The sequence below is a fragment of the Hippoglossus stenolepis genome, chromosome 3 (genome assembly GCF_022539355.2).
Source record: "Hippoglossus stenolepis isolate QCI-W04-F060 chromosome 3, HSTE1.2, whole genome shotgun sequence".
Taxonomy (NCBI): Eukaryota; Metazoa; Chordata; class Actinopteri; order Pleuronectiformes; family Pleuronectidae; genus Hippoglossus; species Hippoglossus stenolepis.
Window position 1 is genome coordinate 30,500,361 of NC_061485.1, and position 27,966 is coordinate 30,528,326.

General features: G+C 38.7%; 1 protein-coding gene across 26 annotated transcripts in view; it reads left to right on the forward strand.

Moving 5' to 3' along the window:
- The window catches only part of nfasca (neurofascin homolog (chicken) a), a 122,297-nt gene that overhangs the window by 67,951 nt on the left and 26,380 nt on the right, over positions 1-27,966 (forward strand). For 16 of the 26 annotated variants that reach the window (XR_004695066.1, XR_004695068.1, XM_035151927.2 and 13 more), the window contains 22 exons: positions 2,126-2,143; positions 4,339-4,444; positions 7,655-7,851; positions 8,525-8,647; positions 10,681-10,851; positions 11,117-11,164; positions 15,577-15,688; positions 16,136-16,320; positions 16,415-16,546; positions 16,731-16,874; positions 17,128-17,239; positions 17,371-17,537; positions 18,371-18,518; positions 19,290-19,414; positions 21,360-21,404; positions 23,011-23,112; positions 23,711-23,908; positions 24,216-24,286; positions 26,293-26,515; positions 26,684-26,799; positions 26,983-27,193; positions 27,602-27,724. Coding sequence is in view for 24 of the 26 variants with exons in the window: in XM_035151927.2 (XP_035007818.1) it covers positions 2,126-2,143; positions 4,339-4,444; positions 7,655-7,851; positions 8,525-8,647; positions 10,681-10,851; positions 11,117-11,164; positions 15,577-15,688; positions 16,136-16,320; positions 16,415-16,546; positions 16,731-16,874; positions 17,128-17,239; positions 17,371-17,537; positions 18,371-18,518; positions 19,290-19,414; positions 21,360-21,404; positions 23,011-23,112; positions 23,711-23,908; positions 24,216-24,286; positions 26,293-26,515; positions 26,684-26,799; positions 26,983-27,193; positions 27,602-27,724 (2,877 nt within the window). In the remaining 2 variants the exon portion in view is untranslated. The remainder of the gene's footprint in view (positions 1-2,125; positions 2,144-4,338; positions 4,445-7,654; positions 7,852-8,524; positions 8,648-10,680; positions 10,852-11,116; positions 11,165-15,576; positions 15,689-16,135; positions 16,321-16,414; positions 16,547-16,730; positions 16,875-17,127; positions 17,240-17,370; positions 17,538-18,370; positions 18,519-19,289; positions 19,415-21,359; positions 21,405-23,010; positions 23,113-23,710; positions 23,909-24,215; positions 24,287-26,292; positions 26,516-26,683; positions 26,800-26,982; positions 27,194-27,601; positions 27,725-27,966) is intronic. The other 10 variants (XM_035151940.2, XM_035151951.2, XM_047339343.1 and 7 more) reach the window with 5 other exon arrangements.

Below are 27,966 nucleotides of genomic sequence, written 5' to 3' on the forward strand. Positions count from 1 at the left end.
ACAAGCAAAATAGTGCTCTTGAGTGTGCGAAGATTTTGTTTCTCACCTCAGAACAAATCCCAGATAAGAAAAGTATTGGTGAATTTCAGAATCGTTGTAAAAACCGCATTAGTGGGTTTTGTTTAGAAATTTCTTCTTAAGAACAGTTGGACATTGAGGCCCATTGTTAATTAATGTTTTTTGATTACACCATTAGTTATAAAGTGTTTTTTGAACCATCCCTCAGCTTTTCAATTGCACATTATTAGCAAAATCATGGTTTATGATATGTTCAAGGCCTCAAGACTCCACCCCCTCTTAGCCCTGCGTCAGAAGCACTAACAAAGGCACCACATGCTCCACTGCTGATGCTTTAATTCAGTAGGGAGAAACCCCATCCCCCTCTTTTCCTTATGTCTACTTATCTACTTCACAGCAAACTGCACTATTGACCTTTATCAATTGGTGCTTTCCACACATCCTCCTCACATGCATCTGAACATTTAAAAGGGAAGGCCTTTAGATGATGAATACAAGTTCAATTCAGTAAATAGGTCTATGTAGTTATGTAGTTAGCACTTGAGAAAACAAAGCCTTCTTTTTGGGATATGCATGAATGTAACATGCAGACATGTGTGCGCACAGCACATACCTAATTTCAAGGCTATCTGCTGTAAAAAAAATAAAAAAGACGCAAGTTCAAGCTCCTGACACAGGGTTGCTCTATAACCAGAGCCAGGAAACCCTTTAATGACTAAATAAAGACCTTCTAATAGTAATAATAATATAATAATATATATAATTTAAAAAATATATATCTATAAAATTAAATACATATATATATTTATATATATTATAATAATAATGATCTTCTCTAGTCATGCAATTATCTAACTTAGTGGGATGAGGCTTTTCTTCTTTAATGTGACTGAAATCCTGTGTTGGAAGACATCACAGTTACTTACAGTTTGACAGATGAATAAATGTGTCCCAATTCATAACTTATTGTCAGATGACTGTCTTTTCAAAAGTATAATCTATGGTTGTTGAGGAATTTTTGACCATCCTCACACACACTCTCTTCGCTGTGCCCAAGGTCAGGTTATAGATAAAGGGCCAACTAGCATTACCTTGTAGTGTCTACATTGAGGGACTTTCATATCTAACTCAGATGCCCAGACAGAAAGGCACCAACTTCAACTCTTTTGCGTATTTCACCAGACAAAATGACAACATAACTAAAAGTATTTTCTGACATATATTGAGTGAACTCAGTAAACCACAGCAGACTACATTTACAATCATCCTATCATTGGTGCTGCAGAAAGAAAAAAAAAGCATCTGAATCATGTGCAGAATCTGATACCACCACACATAAACTCTGATAAAATTAAACAAAGTCTGGTGAGCATTGAGCTCCACTCTCTCCTGACAATCTAAAGTCATTAATCCTAGACCTTTAGTATGTCTTGTATCTTTCTTTTTGTGTGGGATATTGTGGCTTGTCCAGAATAGTAAACAGTACACACAGTTTACAGCTCTTTAAAAAGTTCATGTGGTGGCCTCCACATACATCCATGCATGTGAAGGTGTAAACACAATTATAGTTCTATTTCCCTTATGTAACTAGATGGTTAATTGTCATAGAATGAACCCGCTTGAGATTGTATGTGACATTGTATTATTGTGTTGGATATACGATCTAAAGCATAACTTGTGTATGGTCTTTCTCTTCCTCCTTACTCATACTTTTATGATGTAGGAACTCATTTTAGATGAGTCCTTTGTCACTGTTTCTCTGTTTCATTGTGTTGATCACACTAATATAGATACTTATTCACATAAGCTTTTTAACATAATGTATGTATTTAACCTGTAACAACGGTCCCCAACTGGTCCAGATTTCCCTTCAAGTTGAGGTCGACCAACATAGTTCTTTTCTAGAAGAAGTTGAAATACTTGCTTGTGACCCATTCAAAATGGACTCCACCAGTTGGGAACCACTGAGCTATAACATAATCAAGATGAATATAAAAATGTCTAACATAGTATTATCAATGTTTTTGTCTTTGATATAATTAACAATCACATTACACTTTGTCCACCTGTCTCTTTGTCTCTCTTTGGCTTTACGTTGGACTAACAGCAAAGATCCAGCAAGACCGTAAGTGTTTCTTTTTAACATGCCACTCTTAATGCCTCTTTCCCACCAGCTCATTGTTTAGCTCATAGCTTCTAATGTTGACTGTGAAAAAGACAGAACGGTGTTTGCTTCTAATACATTTCCCCCCCCCTTGTTCCATAGAGGTTAAAGACCCTCACATATACAGTACATTGCACTCATGAGCAGATCACTCTGTAGGAACACATTAACAGTAATTAACACCAATTAGTGTGCCTATGTTGAGATCACATGTGCTTGGATAACTCATGGGTAGTTATGTTATATAAAAGAGTGTTGTGTGCCATAGCTCTCATAGCCTGGTTTTATCACGAGTATGCATGCTACTTTACACCTATATTCTTATGGTTACCATAGCAACACAAGGGCTATATAGGCCATAATACAGTGCTGTTTCAGTTCTATATAAGATTAGCTTGAAGAGTTTCAATTACAGAGGCAGCTGGCTCTCTGAAGTGCTACTTATCTTGTGTTGTGTGAGCTGATCATCACCTTTCATTCAAACAAACATAAAAAGGAAAAAATCTGTGGAAATTATAGAAATGTGATATTCTATATTTTCTTACTGTCAACAAATCCCATATGACTATCACATTTAGTCAGTTATTAATCAATAGTGTCGGATCATAAATCCGGATCATTCCGGCCACTTTAACCCTGAAGTCCTGGCTGTGTACGTCTCGTCTCCTGTTGTGTGGGGCAGGTGAACTTAGTCTGCACAAAATATTGGACTTTTTATTAGTGTATTTAAATATGTAACTCATAAAGACTTTGGCGAATCAAACAAACAAAAAGTAATCTTCAGGTACTGTATAAGTCCTAATAACTTCTGTTTAGTGTTGGTGTTTATTGTTTAAGTGCAAAGTGAGCGGAGGTCAATAGGCGAGTAAGGTAGGGGGAACAGGCCGCTGCAAAATGAAGGTAGTGGAAACCCTGAAAGGTCAAAGTTCAATGTCACAGTGGCCTCATAAAGTATGTTTTGGCCTCTTGAACATGATATCTTAAGTCTGTCTTTAGAGAACTTCTTCAAACTTTGACCAGTTTTCACTTGGACTCAAAGATTAACTGTGGTCAAAGGTCAAAGGTCACGGTGACTTCATTTGTGTCTGGGTAAAGAAATGTATGTAGACTGAAAATGCACTGGGTGGCGGATGCATACAAACAAAGCATTGCAATTCTAGTTTCATTAGAATCAGAATCATACTTATTGTCTTGTAGGTTTTCAACATTAAAGGAATTTACTTTGGTGTTTGGTACATAACAAACATTAAGTAGAAACATTGGGGGAAAGATAAATCAAATTTAGATGTAAGTACTATAGTTAACAAGAAAGATAAAGTCAGGAACCTTAAGTACAAGAGCAATAAGTGAACAACCTAGTCACATATATAGAGATTTAAATAACATTTATAAAAAATATGTTAAAAATTTAAATATGACAATAGGTTTAATATATTAAGGATTGTGCAGAAGATTAAAGGGATAGTTCACTGAAAACTGAAAATTCACTCATTATCTACTCACCACTTTGCCGATGGAGGGGTGGGTGAAGTGTTTCAAAACACTTCTGGAGCCTCAGGGGTAACCTTTGTTGCAGCAGAATCCAATGCAATTGAAGTCAATGGTGACATTGACTTCAGACGTAATAAAGCAACACAAAAAACATAACATGCCTCCATACTGCTCGTGTGGTGTCATCCAAGTGTCCGCAAGCCCGGACATTCATATTTGACTCGAAACAAGGTCATTTAAACGGTGTTTTAAGCCTAAAGGTCCAACAGAAGCGGACTTAGCTACACGATGGGTTGTCTGAGGGTCCCTGAATGCACCTCGTAGGAAGATATCAGCGGTCATTTAGGATTAAAACATGGTGTAAATGACCTTGTTTTGAGTTGAACATGAATGTTGCAACTCAAACATATTCTTGTTTGGTCGGCATTCAGTTCTTGCCATCTAATGTCTCTCCATTTGGTTTTATTACTGTAACGCAAGAAATCAATGTATCGATCTTTAAGTACATAATTCACTAGCTACTAGTTTTCAGTAGCTGAAATGAAATGACATGCAAAGCAGAACGGTGTGTGTGTGTGTGTGCATGGGCATGAATGTGTGTGTTCATTATGTATACACAACCAAATTTCTGTAACCCTTTCTTTGTCTCCCTCCTCCTTCCACAGTGAAGCAACCCCCCACTATAGTCAAACAGTCAGTGAAGGACTACATTGTCGACCCAAGAGATAACATCATCATCGAGTGTGAGGCCAAGGGCAACCCAGTGCCAACGTAAGCACACACACACAAACACACACACTAAGAGTCGTATTTCCATGGTGTCAGAAGACATTACATTGACTTACATTCATTTACTCTAGCTACTACTTGCCTACTATTAACTTAACCTAAACCATAATGGACATTAAAGAACAATAGCTGAGTGGCTAAAGGTTAGCAAAATTAAATAGTTTGACACGTTTCACAAATCTGACAGTAATTCTGAAAACATGCTGAAAAGGTCACACTAAGACTGATGTGACAAAATGAACAAACAAGCTAGATTCTAATCAGGGATATGAAGCTGAGGACAAAGCAGGGAAGGCTCATGTGATGCATTCCCACTGTTTATCATTTAATCCATTCACTCAAGCGCATTGTATTTTCTCTGTCTTTATTTCTCTCCTCTGCTGCCTTTTGTCACCCTGCTCAGTCTGTTTTTGGTTTTCTCTTTGCCCTCCCCACTCCTCTATCTCCATTGACTCTGGTCTGTCCGTGCCAGTGAGAATTATGAGGGGTGACAGTGCCACTCTGATGTGCTCTCCTGCCAGTCTGTCCTCCACCGTCTGTGTCTCTCTCACACACAATAGCACATTTTCATCTTAACCACCCTTCCTTTTTCAGTGACCCCCTTTCCCCTAACATGAATGGTTGCTTGCCCTAAAGCTCCTTTGCTGCCCTCTAACAAACCTTTAAACTCAGTGTGACACCTGTCTGCATGCCTTGTACAGCCTCTGCTTGACAAGTAGTCTGCTGTGCTTTTCAATGCCCCGCCCAGCTACTTGTTCTGCAGAAAAGGCAATGCATGGTAGCTTTATTCATATAGTACGTTTCAAACACAAAGGCAATTCAAAGTGTTGTACATAGCCACACGACTCCCGCACAAATTCTCTGTTTGAAAACGTGCCATTTTCTCTGTAAGAATGGGCCTCTTGTGAAACCTGCTTGATGCACACCGAATGCCATTTGTGAAAAGCCAAAGTCAAAGATTAACAGATGCTTAATGAGTTGCAGTATTGGAATCAGTTTTGGTTTGCTCTCTGTCTAAGATCCAAACAAATGCAATCAAATATGCATGTATGTGATCATTCAAGATGAGTATAGCATCGGCCTCTGTGATGAAGATGCACATCCCTCCATCTATGTACAGTATGTCATCTCTCACTGAGATTTATGAAACTTGTGTTTTCATTTGTATAAGCTCTGGAATCAAGCTGAGCCATAACTTTCATTATTTTCCTATGGTAGCACTGATCACTGTTAAGATAAGCAATGTTATTGTTTTGTTTGAGTTGACTAGCTGATGTCTTGTAACACATAAATCAGAAAAGCTTTCTAGATATTTTCAGGTGAAGGAAAATTTTAATTTTTCATTCAGTTACATTCATCACTCTGTCTGACTGTCTGTTCTAGCTGCTGCAAACTTATTCAACTCTTGCTTGCTTGTCTTCTTATACAGTATTTTCTAATTATTTAAACCCTGCTTGTGATTGTCCTGTAAAACGTTTTTGTTTACTGCTCTTTTTATAAGTCATGTCACTCAACTGTGAAATGTGAAACTTCTACAATACCACAGTACTACTTTTTTCTTCTAGTCCACAGACAAAAAATGTATGTCAACACAAAAGCACACTCGAAACTTGTTGTGATGTACACTCATTCATCAGTATTCATCTGCTTCGAAATAGTCACATAATTCACACACACACATTGGGCCTCCAGTGATTACATCAGTGGGGGTATGACCAGCTCAGGACAGTGGTACATTGTTCATAAGGAGACAGACTGGCTTTACGTAAGACACACAGACACACATACACATGGACACCAATCCAAATACTTGTACACACACACACACACACACACACACACACACACACACACACACACACACACACACACACACACACACACACACACCTCACAATACAGCACTCAGCCACTCTCCCATGCACACATACTGGCTCTCCCATTCCCAGGACAGGCATTGTCCTCCAGTAATGCACTCAGTTGACTATTCATGCTCATGAAACATTCAGGGAAGGGGATCGTTCACTTATTCTCTCACAATCAGCGTCTGACTACAAACACACACCAAAAAACAGCAATGGTCTCCAGTGCGTCAACAGTAGACGATTGTTCAGGCTCAGTGCTGTAACTCAAACACGCCCCAATTGACTAACTCACTTAAAAATGACAGGAAGCATCTTTTGTAAATCCACACTGCTCACTAAAAATAGAGGCGTGTTATGTAAGCATATTCAGTGTTCTTCACTAATCAGGGAGCACCACATGCAACAGGATTAAGCAACAGCACTATTACATAGAGGCTGTGCTGTGTGATAGATTTTTGTAGCAAATTCATGGCAAGCAAAGGAGTTACTCATTTTCTAGCTGTTAACAATAAGTCCATGTTAACATGATTACAGCCCACGTCTCTCTTTCCTTCTTCGTCTCCTCCTAAAAAATCACCTTGGTGATTCTTCTTATGTATAAGCTAAACAACATAAATCCATGTATTTTGATAGTGACTGTTTTGAAGAATGAAAAAGGATGTCAGACTCATTTTCTATTGCTGAGACAGAAACTACAAAATGTCCAACAAAGTCTCAAATGCAAGATCAAATAAAGTCTGATCACCAGAAAAAACACTATCTATTTATCTATCTATCTATCTATCTATCTATCTATCTATCTATCTATCTATCTATCTATCTATCTATCTATCTATCTATCTATCTATCTATCTATCTATCTATCTATCTATCTATCTATCTATCCATCTATCTATCATAATAATAATAATAATAATAATAATAAAAACAACTGATAACAAACTTCAAAGCACGTAATCATAGCCTCCTGGGCCTTGGTTTAGTAGGCCCCAACCAGCCCATATGTATGGGACAGACGTGGGTTGATAACTCCCATTCAATGGCCGTATAACAATCAACAGAGTTGTGTTGCACTCACTCTAACCTTTCTCTGAGTGTACTCTCACACAACCATTTGCCTGGATATAAATTTGTGCTGAGGTGTTTAGTTGCTGGGGGATATCTTACATCATGCAAATATAAATGGTATGTTAGCTTCTTGAGATAAATGTCCTGTGACTACAGTGGCTTTTTGGGTTGGAAGACATAAAGAGGACAGCGCAGTGTGCTTCAGGTCCAGGCAATATTACAACAATGAAACTCTTTGGCTCTTTGTTTTGTTGCTCAGGTTTTCATGGCGAAGGAATGGGAAGTTCTTCAACATTGGGAAAGATCCCAGGGTGACTATGCGAAAACGCTCAGGAACACTGGAGATTGGTTTCCGTAGCGGGGGACGACCAGAGGACTACGAAGGAGAGTACCAATGTTTTGCTACCAATGACTTTGGAGTAGCTCTGTCCAACAAAATCCTGCTGCGGGTCTCAAGTAAGAACTTACACACGTCATGACACAATAATCTAATTCTGATGATATTTTGTCATATCCTTTCTTGCAGAAAAAGTTTTAAATATTATTCAGGGTTCCTACACATCTTTAAAATCCTTGAATGTATGTGAATACAAATTAAAAATATGTATATATTATTACTTATTATTTGCAAAAATAGAATGTTGTAGTCCTTTTGATATTTTTGTTACGGTTATGTGTTGCTGATCTGTCTTCCATTGTGTCTTGGCTCTTCAGCTTGTAAATAAGTCTCCATCTCTACTGCTCGACTTAGACAATATGTTTTATAGAAGGCCTGAGATCACAGAGTGATCAGAAACGTTCTAATGGTTTTTACAGTGATAAACCTTGATCTTTGTCTCAAAGAATGCTGTGTTGGGTTCTTTAAGCAAATTTGACCTATTTTAAACAATTTGATGTTTAAGAAATTTATGAATTTGATGACCACTAATACTACTGTGTTGCCCACAACTTCAATCAGCAGAAACACCTTTCATTTTGTCAGTATAACCAATAAACTCCAAGAACAATAATGACAAGCTCCATTCTCATCATCTCATCATTACAATGAAAATCCTTCCCTCACCTCTATGTGATCACATTTATCATCTCCTTTTCTTCTCTCCCTTGCCTCCCCCTCTCTGTCCATCAGAGGCTCCTCTGTGGCCCAAGGAGGTGTTGGAGCCAGTGGTGGTGACTGAAGGCTCCCCACTGGTTCTAACCTGTAACCCCCCACCAGGACTACCTCCTCCCTTTACCTTCTGGATGAGCAGCGGTAAGCACCAATTACACACATATATACACCTACATACAGGTTTATTTCTCCTTCCTAATGAAGTGTGTTGTATGTGTGTCCTGCTGATTTTCTGTGCATTAGCCAGTAAAAATGACACTATCAGACAACTAGGTGCAGTTTTATCTCTTATAGGGATAGTTCAGCCACAGATGAAAATTCTGTCATTATCTGCTCACCACTATGCCGATGGAGGGGAGGGTGTTTGAGTCCACAAAACACTTTTGGAGTTTCAGGCATAAACAGCGTTGCGGCCAAATCCAATACAATTCAAGTAAATGGTGACATTGACTTGAGACGTAATAAAGCAACAGAAAAAACATAACATGCCTCCATACTGCTCCTGTGGTGTCATCCAAGTGTCCAGAGGCCCCGACATTCAAATTGACTCAAAACAGCGTCATTTACACTGTGTTTTTAGGCTAAAAGTCCTCTGATATACTTTAAACCTAATCCTATGATTTAGTTTTTATCCTCTTGTCCTTTCTCTCTCACCTCCTCTCTCTCCGCACTTTGAAGGAGACATTTCAGTCCTGAGCCACTCTGACATCCTTTCCTCACCTCTCCCATGTTAGGTTGTGTGTGTGTGTGTGTGAGAGAGAGAGTCCCTTTCAGACAGAGGCAATCTTATGGCCATAGAGAGGAACCATCAAAGTTACCTTGTAAAATAACACAGAATACAACTTTTAGAACCTGAGGATGTACCTGTACCTCTGAGATGAAAATTTCACAACAATAAAGATGCCCTTCTGAGTTAGAAAATAGATGAATTAGCAATATGGCCCAATCACCTCAAGAGAACTTTTCCCACTCAGTTAACATTCTGTATGATACACACACAATCATATAATTTCACAACCACAACACATCATATCAACTTGTCATATAGCCCAGACACTTCAACACTCCAACGCATGATGAATACTACTGGCTGGGTGCTGATTAGTCCTGGGGCACTGTCTTGACCACCTCACATCAGTTTGTGCAGTCACACAGTGTGGACGATAAACTGTCTGGACATCTGTGTGGGTGAACATTTGCCTTTAGTGACTGTAGGATGACACAGCAACCGGGTTACCAGAGCTGACTTGAACAGCTGGTTGTAAAAATATATGCAATCTGCGAGTTAGTGGTTCGTATTAAAATGATCTTTGCCTTCATTTTATTATTCTACTTTTATGACATTCAGTTGATGGTGACAGCAATTTCTTGGTAATTAAATTTCTGCTTTGTTTCAGTGAAGGTGGCTAATTCAAATTAAGACACTGCAGGGAATGTGTGTGGTTGGAACAGCTATGATCAGGCTAAAATACACTCACTGAGCACTTTATTAGGAACCTCTGTACACCTGCTCCTTCATACTATTATTCAATCCATCAATTATGTGGGTGGAGTGAAGTGTATAAGATCCTGAAGATATAGGTCAGGAGTGTCAGTTAATGTTCATATTAAACATGATGCTCTAATCCATTTGTGGTGTTAGGAATGCTTTATTTTATTGGCTGAAAAATTCGGAATAATTTCCCAGTAATATACCAAGACATTTCCTGGAATTAAATAAAGCAATGCTCAGACAGAATACTGACATTGTTCTTGTATTAGCAGATTGGCATCAGCTATTACATAGTTCTATCCACAAAACTTCCCAAGAAACCTTCAGGAAATTATAGGCCAATGAAATAAAGTGTTACTTTATCTTCATTTTCCCTGACAATCATAATGGGTGTATTCCATGTTCCTCTATACGTCTTTGTTTTGTACTTGTCCAAGGTGAAGTTTGTTTTTTAAATTAAAGTTCATGTTTCAATTTAACATTTAATTTGCAAATCCATGTCTTTGGTCCAGGGCTTTTAGAAAAGGAATAGTTAATTGTAGTATGTAAATACAGCCATGAGTGATGCTCAAGTGTCTAATAGTTGCTGTTAATGTGGTTTCATTTCATCTCTTTCATCTCTTTCTTTTCCTTTTTTCCGTATCCCTCTATCCCACCTCTGTGCTCCTCCTGTTCTCTCTAGCTATGAACCCAATATCACAAGATAAGAGAGTGTCTACAGGTTTGAATGGAGACCTGTACTTCTCCAATGTTGTTGCTCAAGATGCTCACACAGACTACAGCTGCAATGCTCGCTTCCTCTTCACACACACCATCCAGCAGAAGAACCCCTTCACACTCAAAGTTCTCACCAGTGAGTAGACAACACACACACACACAGAGAGAGAGAGAGAAAGTCATGTCTGCTGTGTGTTTTGATCACATACCAATAAACTAAAATGGAATGTAACAGCTTGCACCAGAAAAGTGAAGACATGAAATATTGGATTCTCTGGATGTAATATGAAAGCCTTTCTTTCGGCTTTGCTCGTGTATCTTCAACACCACTATGTGCCATCATGCCCTCTGTATTTGTTTTTGTGTGGACTGATGATCCACTATGTGTGCCTTTTTTTCAGAGGAGCCATATAATGAAACATCTTACAATGCCACTGACCCCTATGGTGGTGAGTCACTTCCTGTCAGGACAGCTCCACTTCCTGTTTACCTGTTTAGTCACGCCCCACAATTACATGGCTAGAAACATTAACCTGCTGGCTGAAGCTGTCCACTGATCTAACCTCCTAACTGCTCTCTGTAGGCGTAGAATTCCCTGTGTGGTTTCATATGGAAAAGTGAAAATGTGTTGCTGAATTTATTTTAAGGCATTTTGGGTTGAAGTTATCAATATAAAATATATTTAAAAAACGTTTTGTCTTGTCTGTTTACATCGACGACTTCTGATGACGTCCCTTGTGACTCCGTTTCAAGGGACGTCAAGATAACCCTCGAAAACAAGGGGTAGTTGTAGGGGTAGGAAGAAGGGGTGAAATGGGATAGGCCCTCAACCCCAGTTTTAGTAAAGTTTCCTGTCCAAAACAGAATGACACGTTCTGAGGAAAGATGTTTTTAGTTCTTAGAGAGAGAATATTTTGCTATCAGTTACTCACAGAAAGAAGCAACAAAATAGATTTTAAGCTAAATAGAATTTAACTAGATTGGACTGAAATGTTGAAATAATAACATGAGGAATATACGTGGAGACATTTTTTTTTTGTGTGCAGTCCACATCTGGGGATTAAAATGAGATTTATATTTAGTTCTGATAATGATATTGTGTTCAATATGCTTGTTGTGCATTGTGAATCCTGACTGGACAGATATAGATGTAGATGCAGCAAGGAAATCAGGAGATCAGACAATCATATGTGGATTCACATCAGTTCTGGTTCATGACAAGAGAATTAAAGATCTCTTCTGATTTTTCATATTAACGTGGGTTTGCCTACACACTACGAGGCTGCGTCGCTTTAAATGTTGATGCTGCCACAAAGAATTGTGGGATTACATTTTCTCTTTTCCTGTCATAATGATGGTCTAGTGTTTACGATGCTAAGGAGATAAGTTAGGATTTAGAGAATCAGAAACGCTCTTATCATGGCAGCTGCTGAAATACTTCCGGATCATTTCACTCAGTTAGGAACCTTCCTAATCTCAATGGACTACTCAAAAGCACCCTTAATATCCATGTAACAAAATTATACACCCTTAGATTGAGTACCCCCTATGAAATCATGCAGTTCACAACATGTAGTAATAGAAAAACAACTGAACATTATCTGGGCCACATTTTAGGAGTTTAAGGACATTTGAGAGTGTTGCATCATTTACTGATTTCTGAACATCCTCCATTGTTTGAGTGAAGCTTCAGTTTAAAATGTATCATTATTTGATGTTTCCCAAATTTGAATCTAAAAAAATAGCAAGGTATGTGTAGTCTGACCAACAAGGCCTGCTTATATTAAAGTTTTATTATCATTCAGTTTATAATCAGAATATTCCATTTTCAGGAAGCCCAGGGGAAGACTGGATATGTCCCTTAGGGAGCACATAGTCCGTGTGACTGATCAGGCTTGCCAATTTAGTTCCAGTAGGACTGAGGATACCGATGAGAAGAATTAGGTCAAATGTTGAATAATCAGTCTGGATTCATGCCGTGGTCATTAATAGTCATGTATGTATATTAATAAGCTTTGCCTCCTCCTACCTCTACTCTTATACACGTTTCTGTGTGAGTGTGAGCAAGTGATAGAGACAGCTGTTGACATGTTCACACACAGCTACTAACACACACTCATTCACACATACTAGCTACTTTGTAACCTATCTCTTATTAACACACACAGATGCGAAGGCCACATTTGTCTTTTTTTCATGCTGTTTGCCATGTTTCCAGGGTGCTTACTTCATCCCCATAGCTATCCATCATAATGATAGTGTGCCTAAGCATTTTGGCATATGTTGCCACTGACCCTTGACGCCTTCGTCTTCTGTAGGCTCTTTCTCTTGTAATTTTTCTTCTCCTCACAGTGTCACTAACAATAACCAATCCTCCTCACCCACTCCTCTCTGTTTGCCAGTGGAGAAACTCCCTGCTAACATATGCTTTAATCCCATAAAGATCTCCATTACAAAGGAGCCCAATGTTAATTTAATCCCACACACTTGTCAGCAGGCTGTATCTTTCCCAAACTGGATTTGGTGTCCATGGTGTTAAAGGTACTCGTGCTTGGGTTGGAGCAGTCTGGTAATGTGCTGTCTACAACCCTGAGTAGTGATCAAGATCCAGAAAAACAAGACTGTATAAAAATAAGGAGAATTTTTAATTGGTTCAGTCAGTGGTGTAGTTGCAAACAATTACTACTAGTAATGGAATATCATTGACAGATTCTTCTCAGATTTGTGTGGCATTTATAGGGCAATTCTGCTTTATTACATATTGAATCATATTTTATATGTTTGGCTATGATTTCTGTTGGTTAGTGAAATATTCTATTTACCAAAAGTAATTGCTGATCTTGCAGAAAGTGTAGATATTGGCTAACATACACCGAAACAGAAGCAGCATAACATCAACACAATTTTGAAATAAAGGTGCATTTTGATGTGCACTAAACTCTGGAGATCCTTCGGACATTCTCCAGACTGTATGTGTGAACGCAAATGTCCGACTAAGAGCCTCCAGACTTTCTGCAGTATTTCTCCGTCTAGTCCACTAGTATCAAATCTACAGAAAGTCCGGTGGAGCTTATGTGATAACACATCACAGGATCCTCCGCACCATTCTCCACGAATGAGTTGGGATGTTGATGATGTTTCTAACACGCGACAGATGCAAACATTTAGAAGAAGGGAAAACCAACATCGCAGAGCCATTCACATAGAAGACACCGATGAGGATGTCAAGAGAATTCTTGCTGATAAGGGCCGGTGTTGATGTGCAGTACACAAAAACACGTGATCTCAGCAGCCAAATTTATACGTTACATCCTGTCTCTGCCTGCTGCACCAAACTTCACCTGAATGCTCTTGTGTGGTTGTCTAAGTGGAGAACCTCCTACATTGTGCATGTGTAAGAGGCAACTTCCCTAGAAAGTCCGGACCCAATTCTCAAAGCATTCTCTGGAGGTCTTGTCTGAAAATGGCTATAACAAAATTAATATGCACACAACATTTCAGTTTGCCTCACTTTCAATTGTACCACTAAATGCTGTTTCTCCAGCAATGTCATTGTCCTCACATCTCTGAAATGACTACAATGTTACCATAACTGATAAATGATGATAACCAAAACTATGAAAATCTCATCCACATTGTAATTAATTGGCTTTTAACTTGACTGTTGTTTGAGATAGTATTAGAAAGTTATTCCTCTGTATGTGCTGAACAACAAGGCTAAATTCTCAACAAACCAAGACAAGTTATCTTCCCTTCCTTGAGAAAGGATTGAGTTTTGTAACTTTACAATCGACTTCATACCTGATTAAAATGCCACATGTTTGTGTTAAGCCGCAAACAAAGACAGCACTTTGCTTACATCTCAGTCTGATACTCAAAAGTCTATTCACAGTTTAGTTTCATCCTTTTTTCAAGTGAAGCAAAACTAATGTCGTACTATTCCAGTAAATGTGCTCATAGATTTATCCTCCCCCATTGTTGTGTGGATTAGAGAAGGCCTTAATGGTCTACAAGGTCTAGTAATGGCAACCAATTACATGTTGCGGTTAAGGCATAATTCACATGGGAAGATTTAACATTAGGCTAAAGACAACTACATGCCTCTAAATATACTTCAGCTTGATATTGAGCTAATCTCATTCCGAATTAAATACTAGGCTTATTTTATCAGCTACTTTACTTTAGTTTTCGATCAAAGTCTTTGCTATGTCTGTGTTTGGCCTCACTACAGAGAGAGTCAAAGCAAGGCAAAGATGGAGCACAGCCACAAGGAAATGATCAGAATAATAGTGTTAGATGTATGTGGCAGTGCCCACAGAGCAGATGTTTAGCTCCTTGTAGGAAATATTAAATCTTTATTTAATCAGGCAGTCACATTGAGATCGAGATTTATTTTTCAAGAGAGGCATGAGAACAAGAAACATTCACAATTAGCAACAAACAATTAAACACAAGCAACAACAAAACACAGTAAAAATAAATTAATAAAACAATCACAAGATTAATAAAAAACATCACAATTTAAAAATGTTAATCTCCAAGGGGAATACAAGGCGGTAGTTGGAGGGAAGTTTGTAAATAATTCCATTGATAAGGTGCATAGTAACTCAAACCAGTTCTGCCAACATTGGTGCGTACATGAGGGATTTGTCTAAGGTTAAGTAGTTACTGGATCTTGTGCTGTATGTACTGGTTTTATATGAGAGAAGAGAGGTTAGGTAATTTAGTTTAAAAAGTTTTAACAGCAGAGCTTTGTAGATGAACAACATTAGATGTCTATCTCTTCTTGTTTGTAATTAGTCAGTTGGATTAAATTCTGAACGTTTGTTTTTTGTAACCTCTCCTAATTTCTCGTCTGCAGGCCGTAAAGTATCCGAGTCCACGCCGACCTTCCTCTCACCATCAGGCAGTGAGAGCTCCAAAATTGTGCAACGAGATGAGCAACTGCTACTGGAGTGTATCGCTGCTGGACTGTGAGCTCTCTCTTTCTCTCTTCCTCACTTTCTCTCTCTCTCTCTCTCTCTCTCTCTGCAAAAAATAAGATGAATAAGATTTAGGTAGTATGGTCTTGTTTTATAAAACACAGCATCTCTGTGTTCAATTAAAAAACAAAAAAACAAAAAAAACAGCATGTTGTTCGGAGACAAATGTGAATTCACACACTATGAACAGTAGGTGATTAACTATAGCTGACACTGTTTGTAACTAGGTTCTATATATTTATTTAACATTTAACACTATTTGTAAGTAGTCCAAACACCTGTAACACGGCACTGGAAGAATGATATTGAAGGATGATAGGAAACTGATTATGCTCCTGAAAAAAATCTTGAAATGTGATGACTTTCTCTTTCTGCATAATAGTGTGTTCAGTGTTCAATTAATGACAAAGCTGCGTTTGTTTCATTCCTCCCTTACAGACCAACTCCTACCGTCAAGTGGTTCAAGAAGGGCGGGGACCTGCCAGGAAACAAAGTGAAGTTTCAGAATTTCAACAAGACCCTGAAGATTATCAGTGTGTCAGAGGAGGATGCTGGGGAGTATGTGTGTATGGCCAACAGTCATTTAGGCAGCATACGCCACAGCATCTTTGTCCAGGTTAAAGGTGAAGAGGTCACAATTATGTGTTTTTGCACAACTACTGTATTTAAACTTGTGAGTGAGTCAATCTTGCTAAGCTGATTCCTTGTGTCTGACAGCGGCTCCTTACTGGCTGGACAAACCTACGGACCTGGTGCTAGCCCCGGATGAGAACGGCCGCCTGGTGTGTCGGGCCAACGGGAACCCTAAACCTAACATTCAGTGGCTGATCAATGGACAACCTATAGACAGTAGGTGTAGCTGTTTCAGCTATTCATTCTTTCTTTCTTTCTTTCATTCATTCAGGTTTCTGATATTGCCCCTAAACCCGTCTATTGCAGGGGCCTGATTTCCCTCAATTTTTACATTGTTATTGTCCTGGAATTTTTCAGAAACAGTGTCCTAAAGTGCTATCATTCCCCCTTTCCCCAAAAGCCTCTCCTGCTAACCCGAGCAGACAGGTGCTTGGTGACACCATCCTCTTCCGCTCAGTGCAAATGGGAAGCAGTGCTGTTTATCAGTGCAACGCCTCCAACCAGCATGGGTACCTGTTGTCCAATGCCTTCGTCAGTGTTCTCGGTAAGACATGGAGGGGGGTTGGGGTGTGTGCTGATTTCAAAATGAAGCCAAATCACATTGGCTGGGAGCAGTATGCATCTTTATGCAGTACCTTAGCATTACTCTTCAACAATTACGGCATCTCGGAAAATATAAATATGAGGGTCTGTATGGAGACTGATTATGTTAAAGAAAGTAAATGCGATTTTTCCGGAAAATCTACTTCTTTCATGTCAAAATGATAAAAGTTTTATCCACTGTCCCTCCCCTATAGACATGCCTCCGAGGATGCTGGGCCCTAAAAACCAATTGATTAAAGTCATTGAGAACAACCGCACCTTTTTGGATTGTCCATTCTTTGGTTCCCCTCTGCCTGAACTACGCTGGTGAGAATTGAGCGTTTTTTGCAAAGACATACTTGTTTTGGAATCATTCTACACAGATGCTTCCAGGTGAATAAACTAGTTCCTAATATAATTTTTCTTTACCCATGTGCTTGTGTTTTCACCATGTGTAGGTTTAAGAATGGACAGGGCAGTGGGCTGGATGGTGGTCAGTACCGTGTTTACATCAACGGCACCCTGGAGATCAAAAGGGCTCGAACAGAGGACGAGGGCACGTACACATGTGTTGCCAACAGCATCCTGGGCTCAGCCGAGAACCAGGTCCGCCTGGAGGTCAAAGGTCAGACATTGCAATACTGCTGCACTCTGAGCAAACCTGAGAACTAAAGTCATCATCATCAATTACACAGTAACATATTGGTATGAAGTTATCCTGTAACCATCTAACATGACTTGTATCTTGTGCAGTCGATATGTGCAGTAGCTATCCGCTCCTGCAGGTTTTATGACCTTTTATGACAAATCATGCCACAATTTTTGTGTGAAAGACGAAATGATTTCCTTTCCTTCTGCCAAATAGCTTGCACTTTCGGATGATATGCAAATCTCAGGTGCCTTTTATTAAAATGCCTTGCAAACAAACATTTGTGAATGTACTTCAAAAATATCCATTGTAGCATTCGAGGTAGCACGGCATTGAATGAAATAAAAAACAAGCCAACTAATCTACCAAGGCTGCCTTTCAAGTGGCAAGGACCCTTATCGGGCTTCTTGTGACTTCTTGTGCAGAGGTGAGGAGTTCAGGGTGGATGTTTGAACATACACAACACAAGACTTGTTTTATATAGATGTCATTTTTTGGTATTAGTATTTTCCTTACAGTATGAGAAGAAATTAATACTCAGATTTATATGGCCCTACAGTCACTGTAAAGTGTATTGGTGTGAATGTGCCTTTTTTGAAAGGACTGTACGATGTGCTGTTATCTGACACCAACTCATCTTCCACTGATATCCTGCATCCATCTAAACATGAGTTCTAATGGTCTCTCTCTGTGTGTGTGTGTGTGTGTGTGTGTGTGTGTGTGTGTGTGTGTGTGTGTGTGTGTGTGTGTGTGTGTGTGTGTGTGTGGGTGTGTTCGTTCGTTCGTTTGCACTAACTCATCCAACTCAGCGCAAACTCGTATAGTCAGATTCCCTGAGCACCAGTCAGCCATCAGGGGCTCCACAGCTCGTTTCAACTGTAAAGTGAAGTCGGATCCCAGCCTGCCTGTCACTGTGACCTGGACCAAGGATGACAAGGCTCTCTATCTAGGATGGAGGTAATGGCACTTAAAGGTGGCCTTAACACCCCTCATACATTATGAACTCTTCTCATGCCCCTGTAAGAACAAAACACCACATATTTATACAGGTTGTAAATTAAAGGGATAGTTCACCCAAAATTTTGAATTCACTCATGTATTCACCACTATGCCGTTGGAGGGGTGGGTGAAGTGTTGAAGTCCACAAAACACTTCTGGAGACTCCAGAAGAACTTTGTAGCAGCCGAATATGATACAATTGAAATAACTGGCGACCTAAACTTCTGATTTAATAAAACAACGGCCTCCAACTCCCTCCATACTGCTCGTGTGGTCGCATCCAAGTGTCATATTCAACTTGAAACTAAGTAATTTAAACCGTGTTTTAAGCCAAAAGGCCTAAAGCCTAAAGTGTCCAGGAGTCCTCTCACTATTGCAACTATAGTATCCTACTGAGAGGTAGACTTTCCATTTCTGTTGTTTTAAATACAGTTATATTTCTTTATTTGTCTTGACTGAGTAATCCATTTAAATTCATATTGCTTGTAATATAGATATTAGGTCAATCCCCCTCGGATATGTTTCACTAACATAAACTGTCAAGTGGCGCATAGTTCCACCCAGCTCCTAAATAACACATGAGCTTGATTTTCCTCCAGAGCAAACAAAATCTTTTTGTTGTTGTTCAACTATGGTAAACAAACACTGTGTAGTCTTACTTTTAATACAGTCAACAGTTTGTATTATGCTCAGATTGAATCATTTATATGCTATCTCTGTTTCTCCCAGGCTGAGGAAGGATGATGAGTCACTGACCATCCCCAATGTGAATGAGGGTGATGAGGGAACATACACCTGCACTGTTAAATCTGAGATTGACCAGGACTCCGCATCTGCCCGCCTGACTGTGTTAGGTACATCACATACAGAGCAGTTCTGGAACAGTGGGCTTCAGTTAAAGTAAAAAACAGCACTAGATCACCCAATTAAAACATTAAAGAAAAACAGTTGTAGTTTAATTACATAGTTGAATAAAATAGGGGTCACTAATAGGTGGACCCTGTTATAGACCTGGACCCAGATGCTGGCCAATCCAGACCCAAACCTATAACAGAAAAATAATTTCGAGTTGTCAAATTCTGATAATGGAACTTTTCAATCTTAACCAGCATAGCTTTTCTAGCCTGTTTAGTGGCCTAGGAAACAGACCAGTTGAATGCATTGTAAATCATTTCACGTGACACCACTCAGCCAATCAAATCCAAGCATACTGATGAACATTCCTTGCAAAGTCAGTGGACAGGCCTGGACAGACGAGAGAAGGGCGAATAGACAGGGAAAATTGACTCAGAGAAAAGTGAGAAAAGTAAATTCATATGGCCTGAAGAGAAGACAAAAGAGTTTTTTATCAAGATTGAACAGACTCATGTTCTTTCATCCGACAGGCAGTTCAATAACATTTGTTCATATGTTCTGAGAGCGTTGAGATTGTTAAATGCAGCAATGTGAAACAACACTACACCATTCTAGCATTTATTTTTCGTACTTATTTATAATCCCTCCAGCTCAAATTTTTTTTATATATTATTGCATTAAAGTTTCTTTGAACTGACAGTCACAATGATGTTGATACATCTAATGTTTTAATATATGTTGCAGTGAATCATAATGATATATAGACACAATGATATTCTTGAAATTTTCTTTATTAGGACCTCTCTCAATTTTAATTTAATACCCCTGTATTAAAAAATTAAAACAAAAAAATAATTATTGGAAAGAGTCTGCTGATTCCCTGCCTTACTTTTGCATTAGCATTGTATGCTATTATACTCACACTCACCAAATAATCTACGTACACACACCTGATGAATACTGGATTAAGGGCTAGCCAAGACGTTACTCATCATGTGGGTACATTAAGACTGAATGTGCTAAAACTACTTGCATATACAAATGAACATATAAATTGTCCCAGTAATAGTAATAATACTCAAGCTTTAAATATAATGAAAAAACTCAAAAAAGAAAAGTAGAAAGGCTGACAAAGTTAACATACTGAAGACAAGGACCAGTTGTTCAAAAAATGTTTTCAGAGTAAATGTCTTTTCATGTGTGACACACATTTAGACTACATAAACAGTTTTTAGTGAATTGTTATATTTCTTAAAATTCTTATATTATATCTTATATTCTCATTTTTATAACATCTCTTTTTCACGCTGTACTGTTTTTCAACTCTAACCCTTCAAATGGAAATCACGCATGTTTAGATGCAGTTAAATACATACTTACCTCGCTTAGCTTGAACTCAACGTACTCCCACTGATAGAACGGTTTGCATGCATTGTGTTGAGGTACTGTAGTGCTGTTTACAAAACTGCCAAAGTAAAGCTTTATTCATTCTGTGTGACCAGTGTTTTGACATGTGATACTTTGCAGTGGTTAAGAGTCCCGGAAATAAGCCGAAAACAAAATGAAAGCAAATTCAGCAAATATTACTGTTAAACTGGTTAATAAAGAGAGATTAACAGATCCTTCAGAAATGACCCAAATGTTTGTGTCTCTGTACTTTCTTGAGATTATGGACTTGTCTTCAGAAAATATTACTGTCGGGTTACTCATCTGCTGAGTTCTTAAAGTATATGCTTTAATGATTTTGGCTTACAACTGTGACTCAGACCTTAATGCCAAAGTCTCATCTGTAAAAAACTTTTGCTTGCCAAGTGATCTGAATTAACATTAGTAAATTGTGTTCTAAATAACATGTTAACAGTTAACTGTCTTGCTGTTGATTAGCTGGTAGACTAACATGCAAACCTTTATATCCACTGCCTGGTCCTTGACCCCATCCCACAGAGGAAGCCTCCCTCAACCCCTCACTCTCTAGTGCCTTGCCTCCAGGTAACACATGGCTCAGGTGGAAGTCTTTGTTTGTCTTTTCTTTGCTGGCTTTACGCTAGTTTTTGTTCTTAGGGTCTGACTTTCCTCTGCCCTTGTCTTAACTTGTGCCTTTGTTACATTTTAATGATTATATTAAAACACTTTTAATGGGCGTTTTAATGGATATTATTTCCTTATGTGCCAATTAATATTCTTTCCCAATTTGTGTTTGAGGAGAGGAATTATTTTGATGCAGAATGGATTTTTAATGCATGCACCACAATCCATCCTGTCAAATAATTGACTCTCATATTAAGTCTGAAAATGTCTGTTGTTGATGCTATTAGTAGTGTAGACTTTAATATTTTTCTTCATTTCATTGTATATAAGTGTGATTTCCTGAATTGTTCTCAATACATTTCTAGATTTGGAGGCAATTGGGCATTTGTTATATAATAACTATGGCTGTCAAACGATTAAAATCTTTAATCAGATTAATCACAGGGTAGCTGTGATTAATCACGGTTAATCACCATTTCAAAATGCCCGAAAATTACATTTTTTTTATTAACAATACATTTTCTATGTATTGTTATGGGAACTCAAAGATAAATGACAGAAGGCAGATATATACATTTAACATTTGTATTTTTATTCATGATGAGTCCAAATGATAGAGTTATTAAGATTGAAAAATTAAATAAAATCAAACTAAAACATACCACACCATAATTAAGTTTGGCTGTGTCTTTATATGCCTCTGAGCAATCATATTGCTCAGAGGCATATAGGCACAATTTTTTTATTTATCAAACTCAAAGATAACCTTCATCCTAAACAATTGGGGCATCTTAGCCTTTGCTCTTTTTTAAAAAAAATCAAATATAGGATGGTTGAATAAAACTTTTTTCTTTTCTTTTTTAAATCAAACAACCAACCAAACCTTAACACAATTAAATGTGAATGTGAAATCTGAATCTGAGCCCATCTGTAGAAGCAGTGTTGAGCCAGTTCACACTTAAAAAGAACGAGTTCCAAGTTCAGTTCATGCAGATGAAAATGAACTTGTTCACGTTCATAGTTCATTTTTTATTGGGATGATTTAGGTGACAAACATCATGACAATCATCACAATCATGTGTTTGGTTATGAATCGATGGTGTCGGATCATGTCTGCATGTCGCTCCGGTCACTTTAACACTGAGTCCTGCTGTTCACGTCACGTCTCGTGTTGTACTGAGCAACATGTTGACAATTCATTAAATGCAGCCTCATAAACTCTGGAGCGAATCAAACAAACACTGAGTGACTTCATGTGCTGATCAGGTCCTGATAACTAGTGATGAGTGTTTATTAGTTCCAGTGAGAGCAGAGTGGAGGAGGACACAGAAACTCCAGCTCGGTACAAATTAATTCCACAAATTAATCATCCCGCGTTAACGCGTTAATTTTGACAGCCCTAATAATAACCTATAATATTCCAATAATAAGTGTATTTTAACTCAAGTTTCAAGGACTGGCCATGAAAATCTATGACACTGTACAGTATGAGTGATGTGTTTTGCAGTATTGCAGCATCTATGTGTTAGACATGTCTGAGATCCGATCATTCCCCGTTTCTCTGCAGACCGCCCAGACCCTCCCATAGATCTAGATCTGTCTGACCCAGCAGCCCGCAGTGTTCGCCTCACCTGGATCCCTGGAAATGATCACAGGAGTGTCATCACAGGTTTTTGTACAGACACTCCTCATACTCTCTACTTGTACTTTCTGGGCTCTCCTGGACATCATTTGAAGGGTTAAATGGCCTTTAATGATCTCTTTTCACAAGCATACTATAAGGTCTATGTATGTAAATAGTGCAGCTTATCTCACAGTGCCCTCACATGGAAGTACAGTGTATCCTGTAGGCACACCAAGTGAGTAAAAGACAGGTTTGTAAGTTAGTTTCTGAAAGAAAGGATGATGACGTGATGGTGGGATAGAAATTCTCATTTCCAAGCAAATTGGATACATTTTAACAGACCACAATTATAATCCATCTGACAAATGAGGTTTATTACTAATAAAGTATTAAATATAATCTGTATAATGCATCTCATTCATTCGGTATGGCCTTTTAACAAATTTCAGAGTAGAGGGGATGAAATTACACGATACAGGAATACATAAAGCCAAAATTGCAGGTGGTCCCCCACTGGTGCAGGAGGGGACTTTGAGATCCCAGACAACCTTGTGAACCCCATCATAACCTGATAGCCCCAAATTTCAAGTGTTTAAACAGTGAGTGTTCTGCCTTTTCTCAAGCCATGTGTGCGTCTCTGCAGAATTCTTGGTCCAGTTTGAGGAGGACCGCTGGGAGCCAGGCAGGTGGCAGAACCTGTCCACTTACCCTGGGGACCTCAACTCTGTCATCCTGCAGCTCGCCCCATTTGTCAACTACCAGTTCAGGGTCATCGCCATTAATTCAGTTGGCCAGAGTCAGCCCAGCCGTCCCTCACCAAGATACAAGACCAGTGGAGCGGGTGAGAAGCATGACACACTCATCTTAAATCATATTTGTCTTTACAAACACTTTTCCTGGCTAAATGTAGCTTGCCTGCCTCTTAATCAAGGACAGTCATGATCTTGTTCATCAAGGGCTTTTATTCCTATTTTAAAAAATCTGTCAATAATAATGATAAAATGCCAGCTTCTTCTCTGAGACAGAATACACAACAGATTCTTGCAAACACAAGCCAGAAAGCCCAAGGTCATAAATCTGCATCTCTGGAAATGGGGTTTGTTGAAGCTGATGTTGGAACTGAGTGAATTTTGTTATGTTAAAACAAGCTCCAGATGTAATTCCCAGAGGTCTTAGAGGATGGGGCTCCAAGAAGGACAACATGGAGATCACTTGGGAGGTAAGTCATGTACAGTGCAAGAAATTACATCCTGTGAGTGTATTCAACTCACTGCCTGCTGACTGTAAATAGTAATACAAAACAGAAAAGTGTAAACTCTTTATTGTGATCATGGAAATGTGAAAATGAAATCAAGGAATGTGACAAAGTTGACACAATAAACTGAGGTCATGTACTTTTTTTCTACATTTCTCACATTTTGGAATATTGGTTCTGCATATCATAATCATATATGTTGATCCTTAACACACACACAACATAAAACACATGCGACGTGGTATGTTTTTTTTAACTCTGTTGTTGTTAAGGAAGACACAGAAGTCAGTGCTACAATAAAAGTAAAGCTGAATCTGTCCAGCAGAAGTCTTTTTCGTATGCTGCCTAAAGCTATGGGGCTGTAATTTTACAGGCTGCCTACTTCTTACCTTGTTTTTACTTATACTTGTGGTGGTAAAGTGTTTACTATTGTTGCCTCATGGCAACATGGTTCCTGGTTCGAAGCCTGGTTTGGTCTTGTGGAGTATTTATGTATGTTTCTCCAGGTACTCTGGCTTCCTCCCACAGTCCAAAGACATGCAGATTGGGGGTTTGGTAGCTCTAAATTGACTTAAGGTGTGAATGTGAGTGTGAATGCTTGATTGTCTCTGTTGGCCCTGTGAAACACTGGAGACCTGTCCAGGGTGCACCCCACTTCTGACCCAATGTCAGCTGGGATTGGCTCCAGCTCCTCCCGTGACCCTCAAAAGGATAGGCGGTATAGATAATGGATGGATGGACTGGCACTCACACAACAGACAACACCAAGCTGTCCCTATACTGGCATGTTCAGTTGAAAAATGATCCAAACTCCTCTACCGAGAGGAACATTCTTTTAGGATGCATCTGTATGATAATAATAGGCTAAGATGTCTTGCTTTATGAAGGCTGACTGGTTCTGTTTTCAGTTTTTGTTTTATTTCTGGATAGCACAAGGGTGTTCAGACATTTTCAACATTTATCGACATTAATTGCATATGAAGCATACGCTGCATAAAATACAATGGACCAGCCACGTTCAGAGTGGTCGTCCTCTAACAAGAAGGTCGGCGGTTCAATCCCAGTCTTCCTCATTCCTCATGCTGTCCTTGCCAAGCTACTGAACCCCAAATTGTAGAAAAGCGCTTATAAAGCACTTTGAGTGGTCATCTAGACTAAAATAAGTGCTATAAAAATACAGACCATTTGCCAATGGGCAATTTAGAGTCTTTTAGAACAATTAACCTTATCTGCATGTCTTTAGACTGTGGGAGGAAGCCGAAGTACCTGGAGAAAATTCACTCAAACAAAAGTAAAACTTCATATTCATACACTTATTTATGGCCCGATATGAAATTTCTAAAAGATGATTGATTGTAAATAAATGTGTTATAAATGCCAATACATGTGCTTGACCAATCACAATCTCAGCAGTCTAGCATTTTAATAGCATCAATAATGTACATATATATTAATTAAAAACAAAACTTGAACACTTGAACGTGCATCAGGGTGTAATCACAGAAACTAACTTTGGAAAAATATATTTGACTTTGATTTCTTAGTTTGGTCCGTTTCCCATCCAATAACATGGAGGGGGCTGCGATTATGACCTATACTGCAACCAACCACCAGGGGGCAATCAGGATGTTTTGGCTTCACTTTTGGAACCTGTCATGTCGTCTATCTCTATATACAGTTTATGACCCAAAAAAAAATCAATTTGTAAAATCAACAAAATTTCCCTTCCGGGTAAACTTGCAGATCACACTGCAGGGAAGTATTAGTACTAATAAACTGTATACAACTGAAACTTTAAGGAGGTTCAAACTTTTATTGTTGCCATATAAAGGCAATCTCTCTGTGTCAGACTAATTTTATAATTTTATTCCATAATTATATTATTAAATACCTTTTATTTGTAGAAGTATCACATCAGCATCTACTCTTCAATCAGTTTGTAGTAACAGTGCGATTTTTCTTTCCTTCAGCCACTGCTTGATCTGGAGAGAAATGGTCCAAATCTACAATACAACGTGTGGTGGAGACGGAAGGATGTGGGGGAAGAGTGGAGTAATGTGACCACAGAGGGGTCCAAACATATCATCCACAACACAGAAACCTATGTGCCTTATGAGATCAAAGTCCAGGCCAGAAATGAGTTTGGGCAAGGACCTGAGTCTAATGTGGTCATTGGATACTCTGGAGAGGACAGTAAGTAGATATACACAAGATATAATATTTTTGAAAGACAGACAACACCATCATTGATTTATTGATTTATACAAATAGCTTTTTATGATGCACATTTGATTTTTAAGCCTTTATTAGTGCAGCAGAAACACCTCAGCACAAACATTCAATTTTTTTTTTTGTGTTCAGAGCCCACAGATGCTCCCACTGACTTTAGGGTATCAAAGGTCGACAGCACCAAAGCAAACATCCACTGGAAGTCTGTGGACCCAAACTCTGTCCAGGGAGAGTTCAAAGAGTACAAGGTGAGAAGAGCTGCGTTTTTGTAATAAAACTCACTGCAGAGTTGGTCTAGAAAATTTTGCATGGTATTTTCTTCTCTTGTTCCCTTCTTTATTTCTAAAAATGTCTTTTGTTTTAATCTCCTCACCCCCTCTGTACCTTTTACCTGTTAACCCCTTTCTTCTTCTTCTTCTTCTCCCTCCCAGCTGTATTACTGGCGTGAGTCCAGTATAGTCCCAGGTTTGATGGTCAGTAAGGAGAATAAGACCAAAGGGATCTACAGCACCACGTCCGAGCCATCTGGCATCCTCAGTGACCTGGTGCCCTACTCTAAATATAAGATGTTTATAGTTGTGGCCAACAGACACTTTGAAGGCCCTCCCAGCAACACTGTGGAGTTCTCCACCAAGGAGGGAGGTGAGGATGGCAGCTGCTCAATCAGTGTATTTCATCACAAATCACATATCTATAGGTTTCTTAAGGGACATTTTGAATCCAGTATGTAGATATCCTACCTTCTGCCATATTTACGACTTTGTTACTTTAGCCAGAAAATTCCTGTTCCATCCATTAAACCTAGAGTGGAATTACATAAACCATTAGAAGTCAGTATGGCAGTGCCAATCACACAAACACTTGGTATGTCTTTAGTACACTAATGTAATAGCAGCAGGACCCTCTACAGGACTTTACATTTTGAGATATCTTTTGACCCAATTGGATGTCTATTTACCTAGAGAGTATGTGAGTATTAATGCCAGTAAAAGTGCCAGTAGTGTCAGTTGTTTCTTCTCTTTACTAATTTTTATGTGTATGCATATACAGTCCCCGATGCTCCAAGATTCTTCAGGATCAACAGGAGGAGTTTTGACACTATCTACTTGGAATGGGATAAACCTTTGGAGCCAAACGGCATTCTAACTGGATACCAACTCAAATATCAAACAGGTTAGCTGCTCCAATGTTCATACAAGTACTGATAGTGGCGAGGAATTGATGTAAAAACTCTAAATATTTGTTTTTCTTAGGTTTGGGAATTCATCATATTCGTAATATATCTCAGGGGAATAGGTCACACAGATCTTCACTAAACCAGTATTAGTCTTTTATCTTGACTGCTAATTTGGAAGTGAAAACAAAGCTGAAGCTTCTTACATTATTATTATTACATCATACACAACTGCAGTATG